We start from the raw sequence: 14,194 nt of genomic DNA, 5'->3' as shown, positions 1-14,194 counted from the left end.
ACCTCAGGGGACTCAGCTTTAGGCTGATCCAGGCGATTACTTTCCTGGAAGTTACACAGATTTCCAACGCTCCTCCCCTCCTCTTTTACAGCTGGGTACCAGGCATTATGATGAGCTCAAGATCTTTTTACCTCCAGATTTCTGGGATAACATCTATCCCCCAAAGAGGATGTCTTCATGCGAACACCTCTAAAAATTAAAGCTGTACAATTTCTCAGAGACACACCCCACTTATGATTATTTAAGGTTGAACATATTACATAGACCCTTTTCTAGTTCAACTGTAAATATAGCTAGAGGGCTTTTAAATACTTGACTATTATTTATTTATTCAACAAAATTTTTATAGCTATTGGAATTTTATTTAAAAAATCAAAACACCTGTAGACATTCAAATTTGAATATTTCAAATTTGTCTAAAGCATGTGAGAGTATTTTACATATATAATCAATAATTTCATATAAAATATAATAACCATTAAGCATAACAATAATTTTAATAAGATAACATATAGTAAGTATAAATTTAGGGAACCAAATTAATGGCATTGGGGGGGGGGAAATCCTACACTCCTTAATAAAAAGAGTCAAAAAAGGATTATTATCTGGATACCAGGGAACATGGCGGCCACTTTTCAGAATTATTCGTACAGGATTTTGATGAGTTTAGCTACTATGTGCACGTGGAGACTGTTTCCAAGGAGGCGATAACACTGTTTCACTGTTACATTCTCTTGATATCCGAACTCTGGAGGAAATCCAAGGAGATTGGCTATCTCTTTAGGAGTGAAGTATGGCAGTTTAAGCATTAACAATTTTGTTGCCTTTTCTTCTTCTGACAAATTGTTGAGATTTTCAAACTGCACATCTTCTGAAGTTTGTAACACAGATCCTGTACCTTCTACAAAGCTTCCATAACTTTTAGTAAAGCACATAGAATTGCAACACCCATTTTTTCTCCTCCTCAGAGGCACAGGCCAAATAAACTTTGAAATAGAGAGATTGATTCTTGGTGAGATCAGTGGGTGAGATCAACTTGGGTAGGTAGATTGTGAACATGCTATATGCTGTTCACTGAATTACTAATGTATACAGAAAATGTTGTTAGGTACCAGGGAAGTGGCTCTGACTCACATCAGCGACTCAAGGTCAATTTTATGAGGTGAAGGTCAGACATGTCTCTCTCCTCCAACACAGTCTGATACTGCCTCATTCATGGTGTGCTCTACTTCTCTGCTGAGCTCAACAATTTGTGGCAAAGGCCAAGAAGAACTCTCAGGCCATACATGCAATTATGGGGGTTATTGGGGTGAGTTACAGGTTACAGTTCAGGCTCAGGTATGCTCAGAAGACCGTTCTTCAATTGTGACAGCCTCCTCCCAGCTGCACCTGCAGGCATGCCTCTCTCCGGCACTTCGTCTTTCACCCCGGTCGTTGCCTTCGCAGGGAAGTGCTACACTGCTCTTTTGGCTGTGCTGACGAGTGCTCAGAGGACCCTCCCTCTGCCACTAAATCGCAGTCCAAAGGTGCTCAACTCTAGCTCTGAGTTGGCAAACATAGCTCCACTAGGAAGCGCATACAGGTACCCCACTCGGCCAGCAAGCTTCCTGTCCGAAGGTACTCAGCTTTCTCGTGTTGTGGCCAGCAAGCTCACACTACTCTCTCTTGTGCTAGGTTCTACTCCCACTGTTTCTGTGCTGCTGCTGCTGCTGCTGCTGCTGCTGCTGACGGCTCAGCCCTGTATCTTCTGGATCAAGGAGGTTCAATATAGGGATCTTGGATTCAAAGGATACACTCCATCCTTACTTTTTCATGATAATGGACACACCCATTCCACCTCATTTGAAGCCTAATAGGATGGCAAAATGGGCCATTCCTCACATTCAGAATGCACATGCCTTCCTTGCATGGTCTTTCCCCACAGAGCCATCGTGTAGCTTATTGGCATTACTAGCAAGCCATGCAATCCCCTTGGTGGGCCCCAAGCACCTCACATCTGCATAGTCCTACTCATTTGGTAGAATTTATAAGGACAATGGCTAAATGAGCTATATTAGGAAAGTATCACTGCAGATTGGGGGGAACCCTAATTTCATAGAAAATCTCTCTGTTCGTAGCGTTTTTCCAATCCTCTTCCCTGTGTGCCCAGCAGTGTGAGTGTTAGTCTGCTGCTATAGGGACATTTACTGTGAAATCTGGAATGAGCAAGCATGTACTTTGTCTTTGTGTCCTCCTAAGTTGGCACACAAGTCTGTGAACTTGGAAAGAGCCCAAAGATTTCTAGGAGGATAAAGAGAGGGGGGAATCTAAAAGCCCAGTTTCCTCCTCTTTGCATCAGCACATACCATTTGTCAGACATCTCTGAATCATCTCCCCATCCTGTTCCTGAAAGGCAGATAACTATTATTAAAGTCCTTTCTGAAGGAAGTAGGTTTTCATTTTACAAATGAAACAAATATGAGGAAACCTTGAAAATGACACCATTTGATTTGTAATTTTAAAAACCGCCTAATGCCACATTCTCCAATGATTCCTCCCCAGCCATGAGGTTGACACTGTGATAAACTCAAAGGAAGGGCAGGGCTGGGCGGGAAGTCACAGGGAGGTCACGGTGGAAAAGGAAAGTGCAGCTACGCCTGTGCAGATAAGTAATTAGGTTCAAGGGCTGGAATGAAGGCAGGCAGAGTCTGCAGGCTCCACCCATTGGGTACCTGACGACAGATGCCCAGTGAAGGTTCCAAACTCTTAGGTCAGATTGTTGAGCCCTTCCTTCAAACAAAGCAGGTTGCAAGACCTGTCCTAGCATCTCATCAAGCAGCAGAAAGCTTTCTTTCTCTGTAAAAAAGCTAGAAGCTTCTCTGTCCACCCACTTATTGCAAAGGGGCCAGCTTTCTCCTGAGCACCTTTGCTTCTGCTGTTATTGCAGACTTCCTAACTGTGGGTGTGATCGGGTTTGGAAACAGGGGAGTCATTGTATGGGACTTAGAACAGACCCAAATGGGGTGGGTTCCAAATCTAATCACTCAAGAGCTATAAAGGAAGCAGATTAGACACACCAATTAGCACACAGGGAAAGATAGACTCCACATGGAGATCATCCATGAGCCACGGAATTCCCACAAGTGCCAAGGAGGGAAAAAGCACAGCTGAGCTCCCGATTTTGATTTTTAGCCTCCAGTTGGCAGGGATGATTTCCATCTCACAGTGGCCCTATGTTTGAACACTATATGAATGAAACGGTGCCTGGTCTCATGCTCTCCTCACAATTGTTCCTGCTTGAACCCGTGGCTCAAGGCACAATGTAATCCATTTCCTTGAAGGTCAACTTCTTTCTTGCAAACCATCTACTTCCCCAAGCATGATGTCCTTCAGGGACTGCTCCTTCCTCAAGTCACATCCAAAGTATGGCAAACAATGTCTTGACATCCTCACTTCATTTTCTTTTTTCCTTTTAAAAATCATTTTATTGGGGGCTCATACAGCTCTTATCACAATCCATCCATCCACCCATTGTGGAAAGCACATTTGTACATTTGTTGCCATCATCATTCTCAAAACATTTGCTTTCTACTTGAGCCCTTGGTATCAGCTCCTCAGCTTTTTCCCCTCCCTCCCTCCCTCCCTCCCTCCCCAACACTTGATAATTTATAATTATTATTTTGTCATGTCTGACACAGTCCGACGTCTACCTTCACCCACTTTTCTGTTGACTGTCCCCCAGGGAGGGGTGTTCCATGTAGTTCCTGGTGATTGGTTCCCCCTTTCTACCCCACCTTCCCTCCACCCTCCTGGTATTGCTACTCTCATAATTGGTCCTGAGGGGTTTATCTAACCTGGGTTCCCTGTTTCCCGTTCTTATCTGTACCAGTGTACATCCTCTGGTCTAGATGGATTTGTAAGGTAGAATTGGGATAATGGAAGTGGGGGGAGGGGAGGAAGCATTAAAGAACTAGAGGAAAGTTGTATGTCTCATCATTGCTATACTGCACCCTGACTGGCTTGTCGCCTCCTGAGACCCTTCTGTAAGGGGATGTCCAGTTGCCTACAGATGGGCTTTGGGTCTCCACTCCACATTTCCCCTCATTCACAATGATATGTTTTTTTGTTCTTTTATGTCTGATACCTGATCCCATCGATACCTCATGATCACACAAACTGGTGTGCTTCTTCCACGTGGGCTTGGTTGCTTCTCAGCTAGATGGACGCTTGTTTATCTTCAAGCCTTTAAGAACCCAGATGCTATATCTTTTGATAGCCGGGCACCATCAGCTTTCTTCACCACATTTGCTTATGCACCCACTTTGTCTTCAGCGATCATGTCAGAAGGTGAGCATCGAGGAATGCCAGTTTAATTGAGCAAAGTGCTCTTGCATTGAGGGAGTACTGGGTGGAGGTCCAATGTCCATCTGCTATCTTAATACTAAACCTATAAATATATGCACATAGATCTATTTCCCCATCATCTTATATAAACATATTTTCATATGTACATGCCTATATTTAGACCTCTATAAATGTCCTTTGCCTCCTAGTTCTTTCCTCTATTTCCTTTTACTTTCCTCTTGTCCCACTATCATGCTCAGCCTTCATTTGGGTTTTAGTAATTCCTCTCGGTTACATTGCCCTTGATCAAGTCCTACCAGTCCTCCTACACCCTCTTTGCCATTGATTTTGGATCACTTGTTCCCTTGTTCTTGGGTTTATTAACACCCACTTCCCTTCCCACACCTCCCTCTCTCCCATATCCCCCACCCAACCATCGGTCCCATTATTTTCTCCTCCAAATTGTTTATCCCACCTGTCTTATCTAGATAGACCTGCAGAGATAATAATATGCACACAAAAAAACAAGACAGAGCAAAACAAAGCAATAAAAGGAAACCAACAACAAAAAACCAATAACAAAAATAAGAAAAGTCTGGAAATAGTTCAAGGTCTGTTTGTTGACCTTTAGGAGTATTTTCCGGTTGAATCTGATGGGGTGCTATGACACCCTGGCCCAAAGTCTATTTTTGGTATTCCCTTGGGACTTTCTTGCTCTGCTCCCCTTGCTGTTCTGTTGCATGCCTTTAGTGTTTCTCCTCGGTGTGGTAGGGTTAGATCAGGCACAATTCCCACACTGTCTCCAGTGTTGTCCCCATAGGGCTATGGGTCAGTGAGGGATGTCATGTCTCATAGTGGGGCTGGTCCTATGGTCCTCTCTGTGCACTGGCTGCTCTGAGCAAGGTTATAGTCCTCAAGGCTTGTTGGGCTCCACTCTCTCTTCCTCCCCCTCCATTTGCTCCTGCGTGCTCTGACCATACATGTCCCTCTTCCTGAGCTGTAGCTTCAGTGCTGTCTTCTGAAGTAAATTATCCTGGGGGGAGGGGTCGTTGTCCACACAGTTGGGATTGGGGCCAGCCCCAACATCCTCACTTCTAAGGAAGCTTCTGAACGTGCTTCTACTAAGACAGATTTGTTCATTCTTCTGACAGCTCATGGTATATCAGACAATCTTTGTTAACACCATAACTCAAAGGCATAAATTTTTCTTTGGTTTTCCTTATTTATTGTTCAGCTTCCCTGTGCATATAAATCCATTGAAAATACCACAGACTTGAGTTGTTTTTGTTGTTATGTGTCATCTACTTGGTTCCCACGCGTAGCAACATTACGTACAACAGAATAAAGCACTGCCAGTCTTGGGCTATCTTCACTAATGTTCTTATATTTGAACCCCCTGTTACAGCCAGTTTGTTGGTTCATCTCATCTAGGGCCTTCCTCTTTTTCACTGCCCCTCTACCAAGCATGATGTCTTGCTTCAAAGACCAGTCTCTCTTGACAACATGTCCAAAGTATGTGAGACGAAATCTCACCATCTTTGCTTCTAAGGTGCATTCTGGCTGGACTTCTTCCAAAATAGATTTATTTGTTCTTTTGACAGTCATTGATACTTTCTTCACCAGCACCATAATTCAGATGTATTGATTCTTCTTTGGTCTTCCTCATTCAGTGTCCACTTTATATGTCTGTCTATAAGGTGATTTAAAATACCATGGGCTCAGGCAGGCATCACTTAGTTCTCAGAGTAGCATCCTTACTTTTCAACACGTTAAAGAGGTCTTATGCAGATTTATCCAATGCAAGGCATTGCTTTATCTCTTGACTGTTGCTTCCATGAGCTTTGATTGTGGACCCAACCAAGACAAAATCCTTGAGAACTTCAGCCTTACCTAGGGGTCCAGTTGTGAAGATTTTGGTTTTCTTCACATTGAGTTATAATCCATACCGAAGGCTACAGTCCTTGATCTTTTCAGTGAGAGCTTCGTCTCCTCCTCACTTTCTGCAAGAAAGGCTCTGTTATCTGCACACTGAAGGCAAATTATCCTTCCTCCAATCAATGTAACATTTGCCTTCATGTAACCCAGTTTCTCTGATTCCTTGGCTCACACCATTGACTTTATAAACACGGTGAAAGGATACTACCCTGATTCACACCTTTTCTGATTTTAGAGCCTGCAGTATTTCTTTGTTCTACTCACACAATTGTTTCTTGATCCATGTTCCCCAAGAGCAAGAGAATATTCTGGAATTCCCAGTCTTCTCCAGGCAGCCAGTTTGTCACAATGCACGCAGTTGAATGCCTTGGCAGAGTCAATAAAACATAAACATCTACTGGCATTATCTGCTTTCAGTCAAGATCCATTGGATGTCAGCAATATCTCTTGTTCCACATCCTCTTGTGAATCCAGCCTGAACCTTTAGTAGCCCTGTCAATGGGCTACTGCAACTGTTGATCTTCAGCAAAAACTTATTTGCATGTGATATTGTTTTATAAGTTGAACATTCTGTTGGATCACCTTCCTTTGGAATTTGAACAAATATGGATCTTTTCCAGTCAGCTGGCCAAGTAGCTGTCTTCCAAATTCCCTAGCATAGAGTGCTTCCACTGGTTCATCAGTTTGTCGAAACATTTTAATTGGTATTCCATCAATTGGAGCCTTGTTTTTGGTTATTGCTTTAGTGCCACTTGAACTTCTTCCTTCCAGACCACTGTTTCTTGCTTATATGCTGCCTCTTCATTAAATTAGGCACACCTCAATCTTCAAAGTGATGGCTTTGCTTTTAACACTTTAAAGAAGTCTTTTGCAGATTTGTCCAATGTAATATCATCTGATATCCTGACAGCTTTTGCCATGAGCATTTACCCAAGTAAAGTGACACCCCTGACAACTTCAATCTTAGCCTTTAGAACTGTTGAGAAAACATATCTCTGTTCTCCAGAGCCACCCTCTTTTGCTATTTGTGACAGCAACACTAGGAAACTAAAACAAACACTGTCCCAGTCTTAAATTTCTCATCTGTAAAATGTGGTAGAAAGATAACAAGAAATTCTCAACTTATAAAAATATCTTCTATTTCTTACCTTTTGCTTCCAATTAAGAAAAAAACTTTATAAAATCATAATCTGCTCTACCTACCTTCCATAGACCTGACACTAAGGCATGAATAAAATGATGGCACTGTCTTTAAACATGAACATGGTTCGGAGGGACACCACCCCAGGCTGGGTCTCCACTGGCAGCCTGGTTCAAGGGGAGCGATCTCGGCACCAAGGCCAGGCAGTCTCCCGGCCTGCACCTGCTGCCCATTTTCCACATACTTTTCTAAGCAGCTACCTTTCCAACATGTACTCGGAACAGCAATGAATGGAGATAGATCTGCATCAGACTCATTACCTGAATAATCAGTTTCTTGTGCCATTTCTCCAGGGAATAAGTCACATCCTTTTGTGCCAAGCTATTGGGTTCCTGGCTGCCCATGAGCTATGCCCATGAACTAAATCATGAACTATGCTTTCATCCAACTCTGGCCTGAATATTCTTCTGGATTTGCAAGCGATGTCACCATTTCATTGCAGCCTGATAAGGGTCATTAATCAGCCAAATAAGGAACCTGTAAAAGACGTTCTTTTGTCGTTATAATTAAAAGCATTTAAATTCATAAACAGATCTGTGCTCTGATGTTCATTACTAGGAGCCTCGGTGGCATTGTAGGTTACACGTTGGGCTGCTAACCATCAAGTCAGTAATTCAAACCCATTAGCCATTCCATTTATAGGAGCTTTCTGATCCCATAAAGATTTACAGACTAAGAAGTCTGGGGGGGCAGGGGGGGGCACTTCTACCCTGTCCTATAGAGTCAGTCTGAGTCAGAATTGATTCTGACAGTGGGTTTGGTTTTGGAATGTTCCATGCAGCAAAAATCACAGCAGCTAGAAGGGAGAAACAGATTAAATGCCCATCGGCATAAGAAAGAACAAAATATGATGCACACAATAGAGCATTGCCCAGAGAGAAAAATAAAGTTCTGATACATGCTGCAACATAGACGAGCCTTAAAAGCATTCAGCTAAGAGATGTTAGTTGTAGAATCTATTTGGAACATGCATATGTAAAGAGACCAAAACTTCTTAGTGACTATCTAAGGGTGGCTAAAAGGGAGTGAGAAAGTGGGTACTTCATGCTTAGGAGACCACTTAGCTTCTATTAAGGGTGATGGGAAAATCTGGAAATGGATAATGGTTGAATGTGAAAAGCATACTTAAGGTTGGTGAATTGTCCGTATGGAGTGTTTTGTTACACCCTTATTTCTCACACCCTTACTCAGGACTTGTGTTATCAAGTTAACTTTATTCCATATCCTACGGAGAGCGGAGTCATATTTCGCTTTCTATTTGGAAACTGCCAAGTGTTCAAAATATTTCAGTCACAAGTTGCAATGTATTATCTTCCATCCCTACATGCGAGACCAAGCCTTGTTTTACTTGTTTCAATTTTATTGTTATTAGTGATAAGCCAGTCAAAACTGAAGAAAGGGAGTCGCTCAGAGGACAAATAACTTCCTTTTCAGGAGCACACGCCCTCCTTTGTGAGGTACTTCCCCCCTATCTTCTGTCCCACTGTATAAAATTGTCAGGAGCCCTGGTGGTGTCCTGTTTTTATACCCTGGGCTGATAACCACAAGGTCAGCAGTTGGGACCCACCCGCTGCTCCTCGGGAGAAAGATGAGTTACAATCTCAGAAACCCACATGGGCAGTTCTACTCTGGTCTATAGAGTCAAGGGAGTCAGAATTGACTCGTTGGCAATGAGTTCTGGTATTCAGATAGTTATAAAAATAAAATAGTCCAGAGAACCAGAGGAGTCCTGGCTATTGCCCTCCCGGTGTGGCGCGTTTCCGGCGGTTTCTCGGCTCAGATGACCAGCTTCTCTACACTCAGTGTGCTGGTGGTTTCATCCTCTTCATTCGACCCAAAATACCCAGGGAGGTCAAGCATCCGCTGCTCTGCCTCCGTGAGGCCAAAGGAGGTGTTGTCGTAGAAGGCGAACTCGGGCTGTGCCGGGAAGCTCTGGCACTTGTCTTTCCTACCGGGCGGCGGCGGGCTCAGAGGGCTGGCCCTCTGGGAGCTCTCTTTGGGGGACGTGGGCGAAGGCTGTTTCCTGGAAACACTCCTGTGACTGGGGGACGGTCCCCTCCGAGCCCTGTGAGGCTCTGTTCTCTCCATTCCGGCCGGGCGATCCCCGAGCTCGGCTTTCCTCGTGGGCAGGGCCAGGGTGTGGGCCTTGGGGAAGGGGCCGCCGAGGCCACTCGTCCCGGCCGCGCCGTGGCAGAGCTCCGGTTTCTCGGGCCCCAGGTGCGGGCCTCGACTCGGGGCTCGGCCTCTGTGTCCGGCCGGCTCCCAGGGGCGCGCCCGGGAGCTGTAGGTGGGGGCCTGCTGCGGGGTCAGCGCCGACAGGCTCCTCTCCCGGAACGGCCGCGCCTGCTTGGTCTCGTGAAAACTCGCGGTCCTCCGGAAGTGGGAGCCCCTGGGGTGGCTCCGCTCCGACGGGCCCCCTCGGCTGCCCGCGTGCCTCAGCTGCGACTTCCGGATGAGCGTCTGGCTGGGGCTGATGGCGCAACCGGCCTGGGCGACGCTCAGATCCAGCCTGGTGAGGGCGCGGGCTCCAGGCGCGCCGCCCGCGGGCGGCTCCAGGAACGGAGCCTTGATCCGGAACTTGTTGGCCGCAGCCACAACCTCTTCCGGGTTCTCCGAGTCTAAGGGGGCGGGGCCGGCGGCGGGGGCGGGGCCGGCGGCGGCGTCGAGCGCCGTGTCCGTCAGGGGGCTCTGAGACACGTGGTACACCTTGGTGGTTTCCGTCAGGCCTTTCTTCTTCATCTCCTTCAGCTGCTGCTGGGCCAGGCGGTAGCTGAACAGCGGGGGGATGATCTTCTGCGCGCTGGACTGGAAGCTCTCGCTGCCGGAGGCGTCGTCCTCGGGGCCCGCGGGCCCGCCGCGCCGCGAGGTCAGGGGGATGCTCAGGTCGCCCGGGCTCCCGCAGGGCCCGTCGCCCGCGTCCGAGAAGCTGCCCCGCGGCTCGCTGGGCTCCTCGCAGATGTTCTCCTCGTCCGAGTTCTTGCGGGCGCCCGGGGAGTGGATGGAGCTGTGCCGCGCGGGCGCGCTGCACCGGGGAGCCCGGCCGAACTTCCTCCACAGCGTGACCAGCACGGTGGCCACGATGATGAACAAGCACAGGGAAATCCCCGTGACCGTCACCATGTTGTTGGGCTTCACGGGGCCCTGGGGCGGAAGAAGAGTTGGGCTGGATGGCTGCATGACTACCAACAAAATAAGAAGAAAGAAAAAGAACACAATTTATCATTTATCAAGGGGTCGCAGGGGTGGGGGGGGTGATACCAAGGGCTCAATAGAAAGTGTCTACAAAAGTGATGGCAATGTACGACGTACAAATATGCTTGATACAACTGACTATGGATTGTTACAAGAGTTGGAAGAGCCCCCATAAAATGACCTTTTAAATAACTCGGTAGGTACCATTTCCTCAGAGTGGCTGGTTCTCAGTAGCCAGCACAGAGGTCCCCAAACTTATTTGACCGACTGCCCTCTTTTCAGAAAATTTCACAGTACACCCTGATCCCCAGTGCACAACTCTGTGCTATCGCACAGAATCCAGGATCAAGTGTAGGTATCTGCTTTTGTAGCCCGCCCCCATCATTCCAGCGCGCCAACCCCCACCCCCAGCGAGGAGCGGTACCGCCCACCCTGGGAAACACTGGTTAGCAATTGGAAGGTTGGGCAAAGGAGGATGTCAGGACCGAAGTATGCCTCTCTGCTGGCGGCATACAGCCAAATGACGTTTCAGTGACGGGAAAACACCGCAGGACGTGAGGAGCCACATTCTCCACCATGGAGGGGGCTCTGGAGCTCACTAGCTCCTGCGGTCTCCCCCACTCGCCACCCCCACAGCATTGTCACTTGAGGAAATGTATCTCAGGGTTTCTACACGGAAGCTGCAGGCAGAGCCGTTCAAGATAAAAATGAAGACTTTGACCTTGGATCATTTAACCTGGACTAGGACTAGTTGAAAGGAGTCCAGTCCTGGTGGCATGGCAGGTGACTGGTGGCCTGCTATAAAAGGTCAGTGTTGGAGCCCGCCAGCTGCTGCATGGGAGGAAACATGAGCCTTTCTGCTCCCCTAAGGTGTTACAGCCTGCCTGTGAAACCACTGTGGCAGCTGGTAGTTCTGCCCTGCCCTAGGGGTTGCCATGAGTCAGAATCAACTCCACGGTAGTGAGTGAATGAATGTGTACTAGTTAAAGGCGCCCTGGTAGTGCTGTGGGTTAGGCATTGGGTTGCTAACCTCCAAGCCGGCAGTTCAAACCTATCAACTGCTCCATGGGCGAAAGATAAGGCTGTCTGCTCCCATAAAGATTTACAGGCTCAGAAACGCTATAGCAGCAGTTCTCAACCTGTGGGTCGTGACCCCTTTGGGGGGGGGTTAAATGACCTTTTCACATCCGTCTCCAGGCAGGTCTGCCCACATGCAGAAACGCCCATATATGAGGTCACCACATGAGGAACTGTATTAAAGAGTCCTGGCATTAGAAAGGTTGAGAACCACTGCTCCATAGGGTCGTTATGATTCCAAATAGACTCTATGGCAGTGGGTCTGTTTTTTACTGATTAATGGTTAAATGTACCTTGAAATGCACCTTCTGAAATTCTTAATAGGTGAAAAACTTGAAATGTCTAAATGTATGCATATCAAGAGGTAACAACCAATGAAAACTACGACTTTGGGCAATATAATGCATGCAGCTCATTTCCTCCTTATATCCAAAAACTACCTATGCTCCATGTTGAAGCCTGGGCTTGCTCAGTCTTCCTGATGCGATCTGAGCCCCTTCCTACCTTTCTGTCCTATTGTGTGTTACTTTGTCTTTTCTGCTTTCCTGCTCTCTCAAAGTGTTTCAAGATACAACACCACCTGGGCCTCAGCCTATTGGGGCCCCCAAACATCTGGAAATCTTAAATTAATCCTGCCACATGTTCCCTCTTCCCTCCTTGGTCGCTGTCCAGACTTCAAGGTCTTCGAGTCACTTGCCTGATCTCTTTGTCCCCTACTGGCTTTCACTACCCACTCTGCTTCACCTGGGCCCATCCTCCTCAGCTCCTGCTCCCTTTACCTGCCTGCTCCTGATGGGACACGAAATAACCAAATTCAACATCCTTCATCTGGGCCTGGAAGTGCCCTTCGACTCAGCTTTCCTTCCACCTCCTTTGGTGGAAGCCCTGTTCCACATGCTCCATTCAAACATAAACAGGGTCTGCAATCTCTTCATCCCTGAGTGCCATTCCAACCAGAATACCTTGGCCTTCAAGTTGAACTTCTACTGTCTACTGCCTGAAACACACTCTGTCACCTTTCAACACTATCCTCTACCAAGCGCCAGACAGTCTGTCAATCATTGTAGCAGCCGCATCCTACCAGGCCTCCTCACTACCCCAACCGGGGGAACTTGAGAGTTCAGCAGGCTGGTGCACACGACCTATGAAACCCTCCCACTGTGGGCAGCTGAGCCTCTTCGGCAATCTTAAAACTTCAACTGCCAGTTGGATTTTTGTCTCTCACTCACTTTTTCCTGCCGCCTTATCTTCTGCCAGCCAAGCTGATAAAAAGGAGTCATATATTTAGGGACTCTCGCCGACTCCCTAAGAACCATGGCTGGAGAAAAGCTCCGAACGGCTGGCCTCATCCATTTCAGCCTCATCCTGTCTCTTCGCTCCTTCACCTACAAGCAGGGGTGGGGGAACCTTTTTCCTTCCAAAGGTCATTCCGATACTGATCACATCATTTGTGGGCCATACAAAATTAGCCTGCGATATTTGGTCAATTAACTCACCCTACTGTGATGGCTGGAACTGCTTCTCTTGGGTGAGGCTATGACGTTCGCTGGTCTGGTTAGGTAGCTAGAGTTAGGGACAAGTGGGGTTGTCTCCCCAGTGCCTGCAAAGGCCCACATAGAAGGGTTGGGAAGAAATCAGGCAGCCATTGGACACCTATGGTGAAACCCAGAACTGAGCATGCTCAGACACAAGCCCACTGGATCCAGGTAAAACCAATACCTTGGGCACACCTGACAGGTACATCACACAGGTGGGCCCAAACTCAGCTAATGGAATCGACCAATGCCTTCAACCACGCCTCTCCCAGACAGGAGGCAGGATGTAGAATAAAGGCAGGGGATGCGTGCCAATACATTCTCTTGTTCTCTTGGTGCCGGGATTCCCCAGTTCCGCAAGTGTGGGTGTTCTTTTCTGTGTGCGTGTGCGTGTGTGTGTGTGCACGCGCGCAGCTTCCGCACAGCTTGGCACACTTTCCAGAAATAGCTGTACCCTTTTGCGATTATAAAACCTGAAGCTTGTCCTTCCCTTCATAAAAACTCACTTGGATTACAAAACGTGCTTCGTGGTGAATTCTTTCATTGTGTCAAGCAAAAAACCGAGGTACAACCCACTCCAGAAACCTAACAGTGTTAGTGATTTTGAGGGCCGTTTTACTGCCTGAGGGCCCACCATACCCGGCCCTGAGCTACAGCAGTAGGAACCCTGGGGGTGAAGTGTTCATGAGCGGGGCTGCAGTCCACAGTTGAAACCACCAGCCTCTCCGAGGGAGTAAAACAGGGTTTTCTACTCCAGGAAACAGGCGAGAGTACCCTGCCCAATAGGGACGCTGTGATTTTTTTTACTTTTGACCTGCAGGGAAGGAGACTCCCTTCCTAGTGCTCAGCAGCCTGCAAACAGATATTTGCATTACCAAGAAGTGGAAACGCGGTTGGGTGGGATGAAGTGAACCCTTGTGAGGGATTTTCA

At 47.3% G+C, this 14,194-nt stretch overlaps 1 protein-coding gene across 1 annotated transcript in view; it reads right to left on the bottom strand.

Annotated features, from left to right (window-relative positions):
• Positions 1 to 4,977: 4,977 nt before the first annotated feature.
• THSD1 (thrombospondin type 1 domain containing 1) overlaps positions 4,978 to 14,194 on the bottom strand; it is a 36,926-nt gene continuing 27,709 nt past the window's right edge. Inside the window, exon 5 of the mRNA XM_075562886.1 lies at positions 4,978 to 10,638. Within this exon, the coding sequence (XP_075419001.1) occupies positions 9,236 to 10,638 (1,403 nt within the window). The 3' untranslated portion in view covers positions 4,978 to 9,235. The remainder of the gene's footprint in view (positions 10,639 to 14,194) is intronic.

The sequence above is a fragment of the Tenrec ecaudatus genome, chromosome 11 (genome assembly GCF_050624435.1).
Source record: "Tenrec ecaudatus isolate mTenEca1 chromosome 11, mTenEca1.hap1, whole genome shotgun sequence".
Classification (NCBI taxonomy): domain Eukaryota; kingdom Metazoa; phylum Chordata; class Mammalia; order Afrosoricida; family Tenrecidae; genus Tenrec; species Tenrec ecaudatus.
The sequence above is the reverse complement of the archived record's forward strand: the minus strand, read 5'-3'. Positions and strand labels throughout refer to the sequence as shown.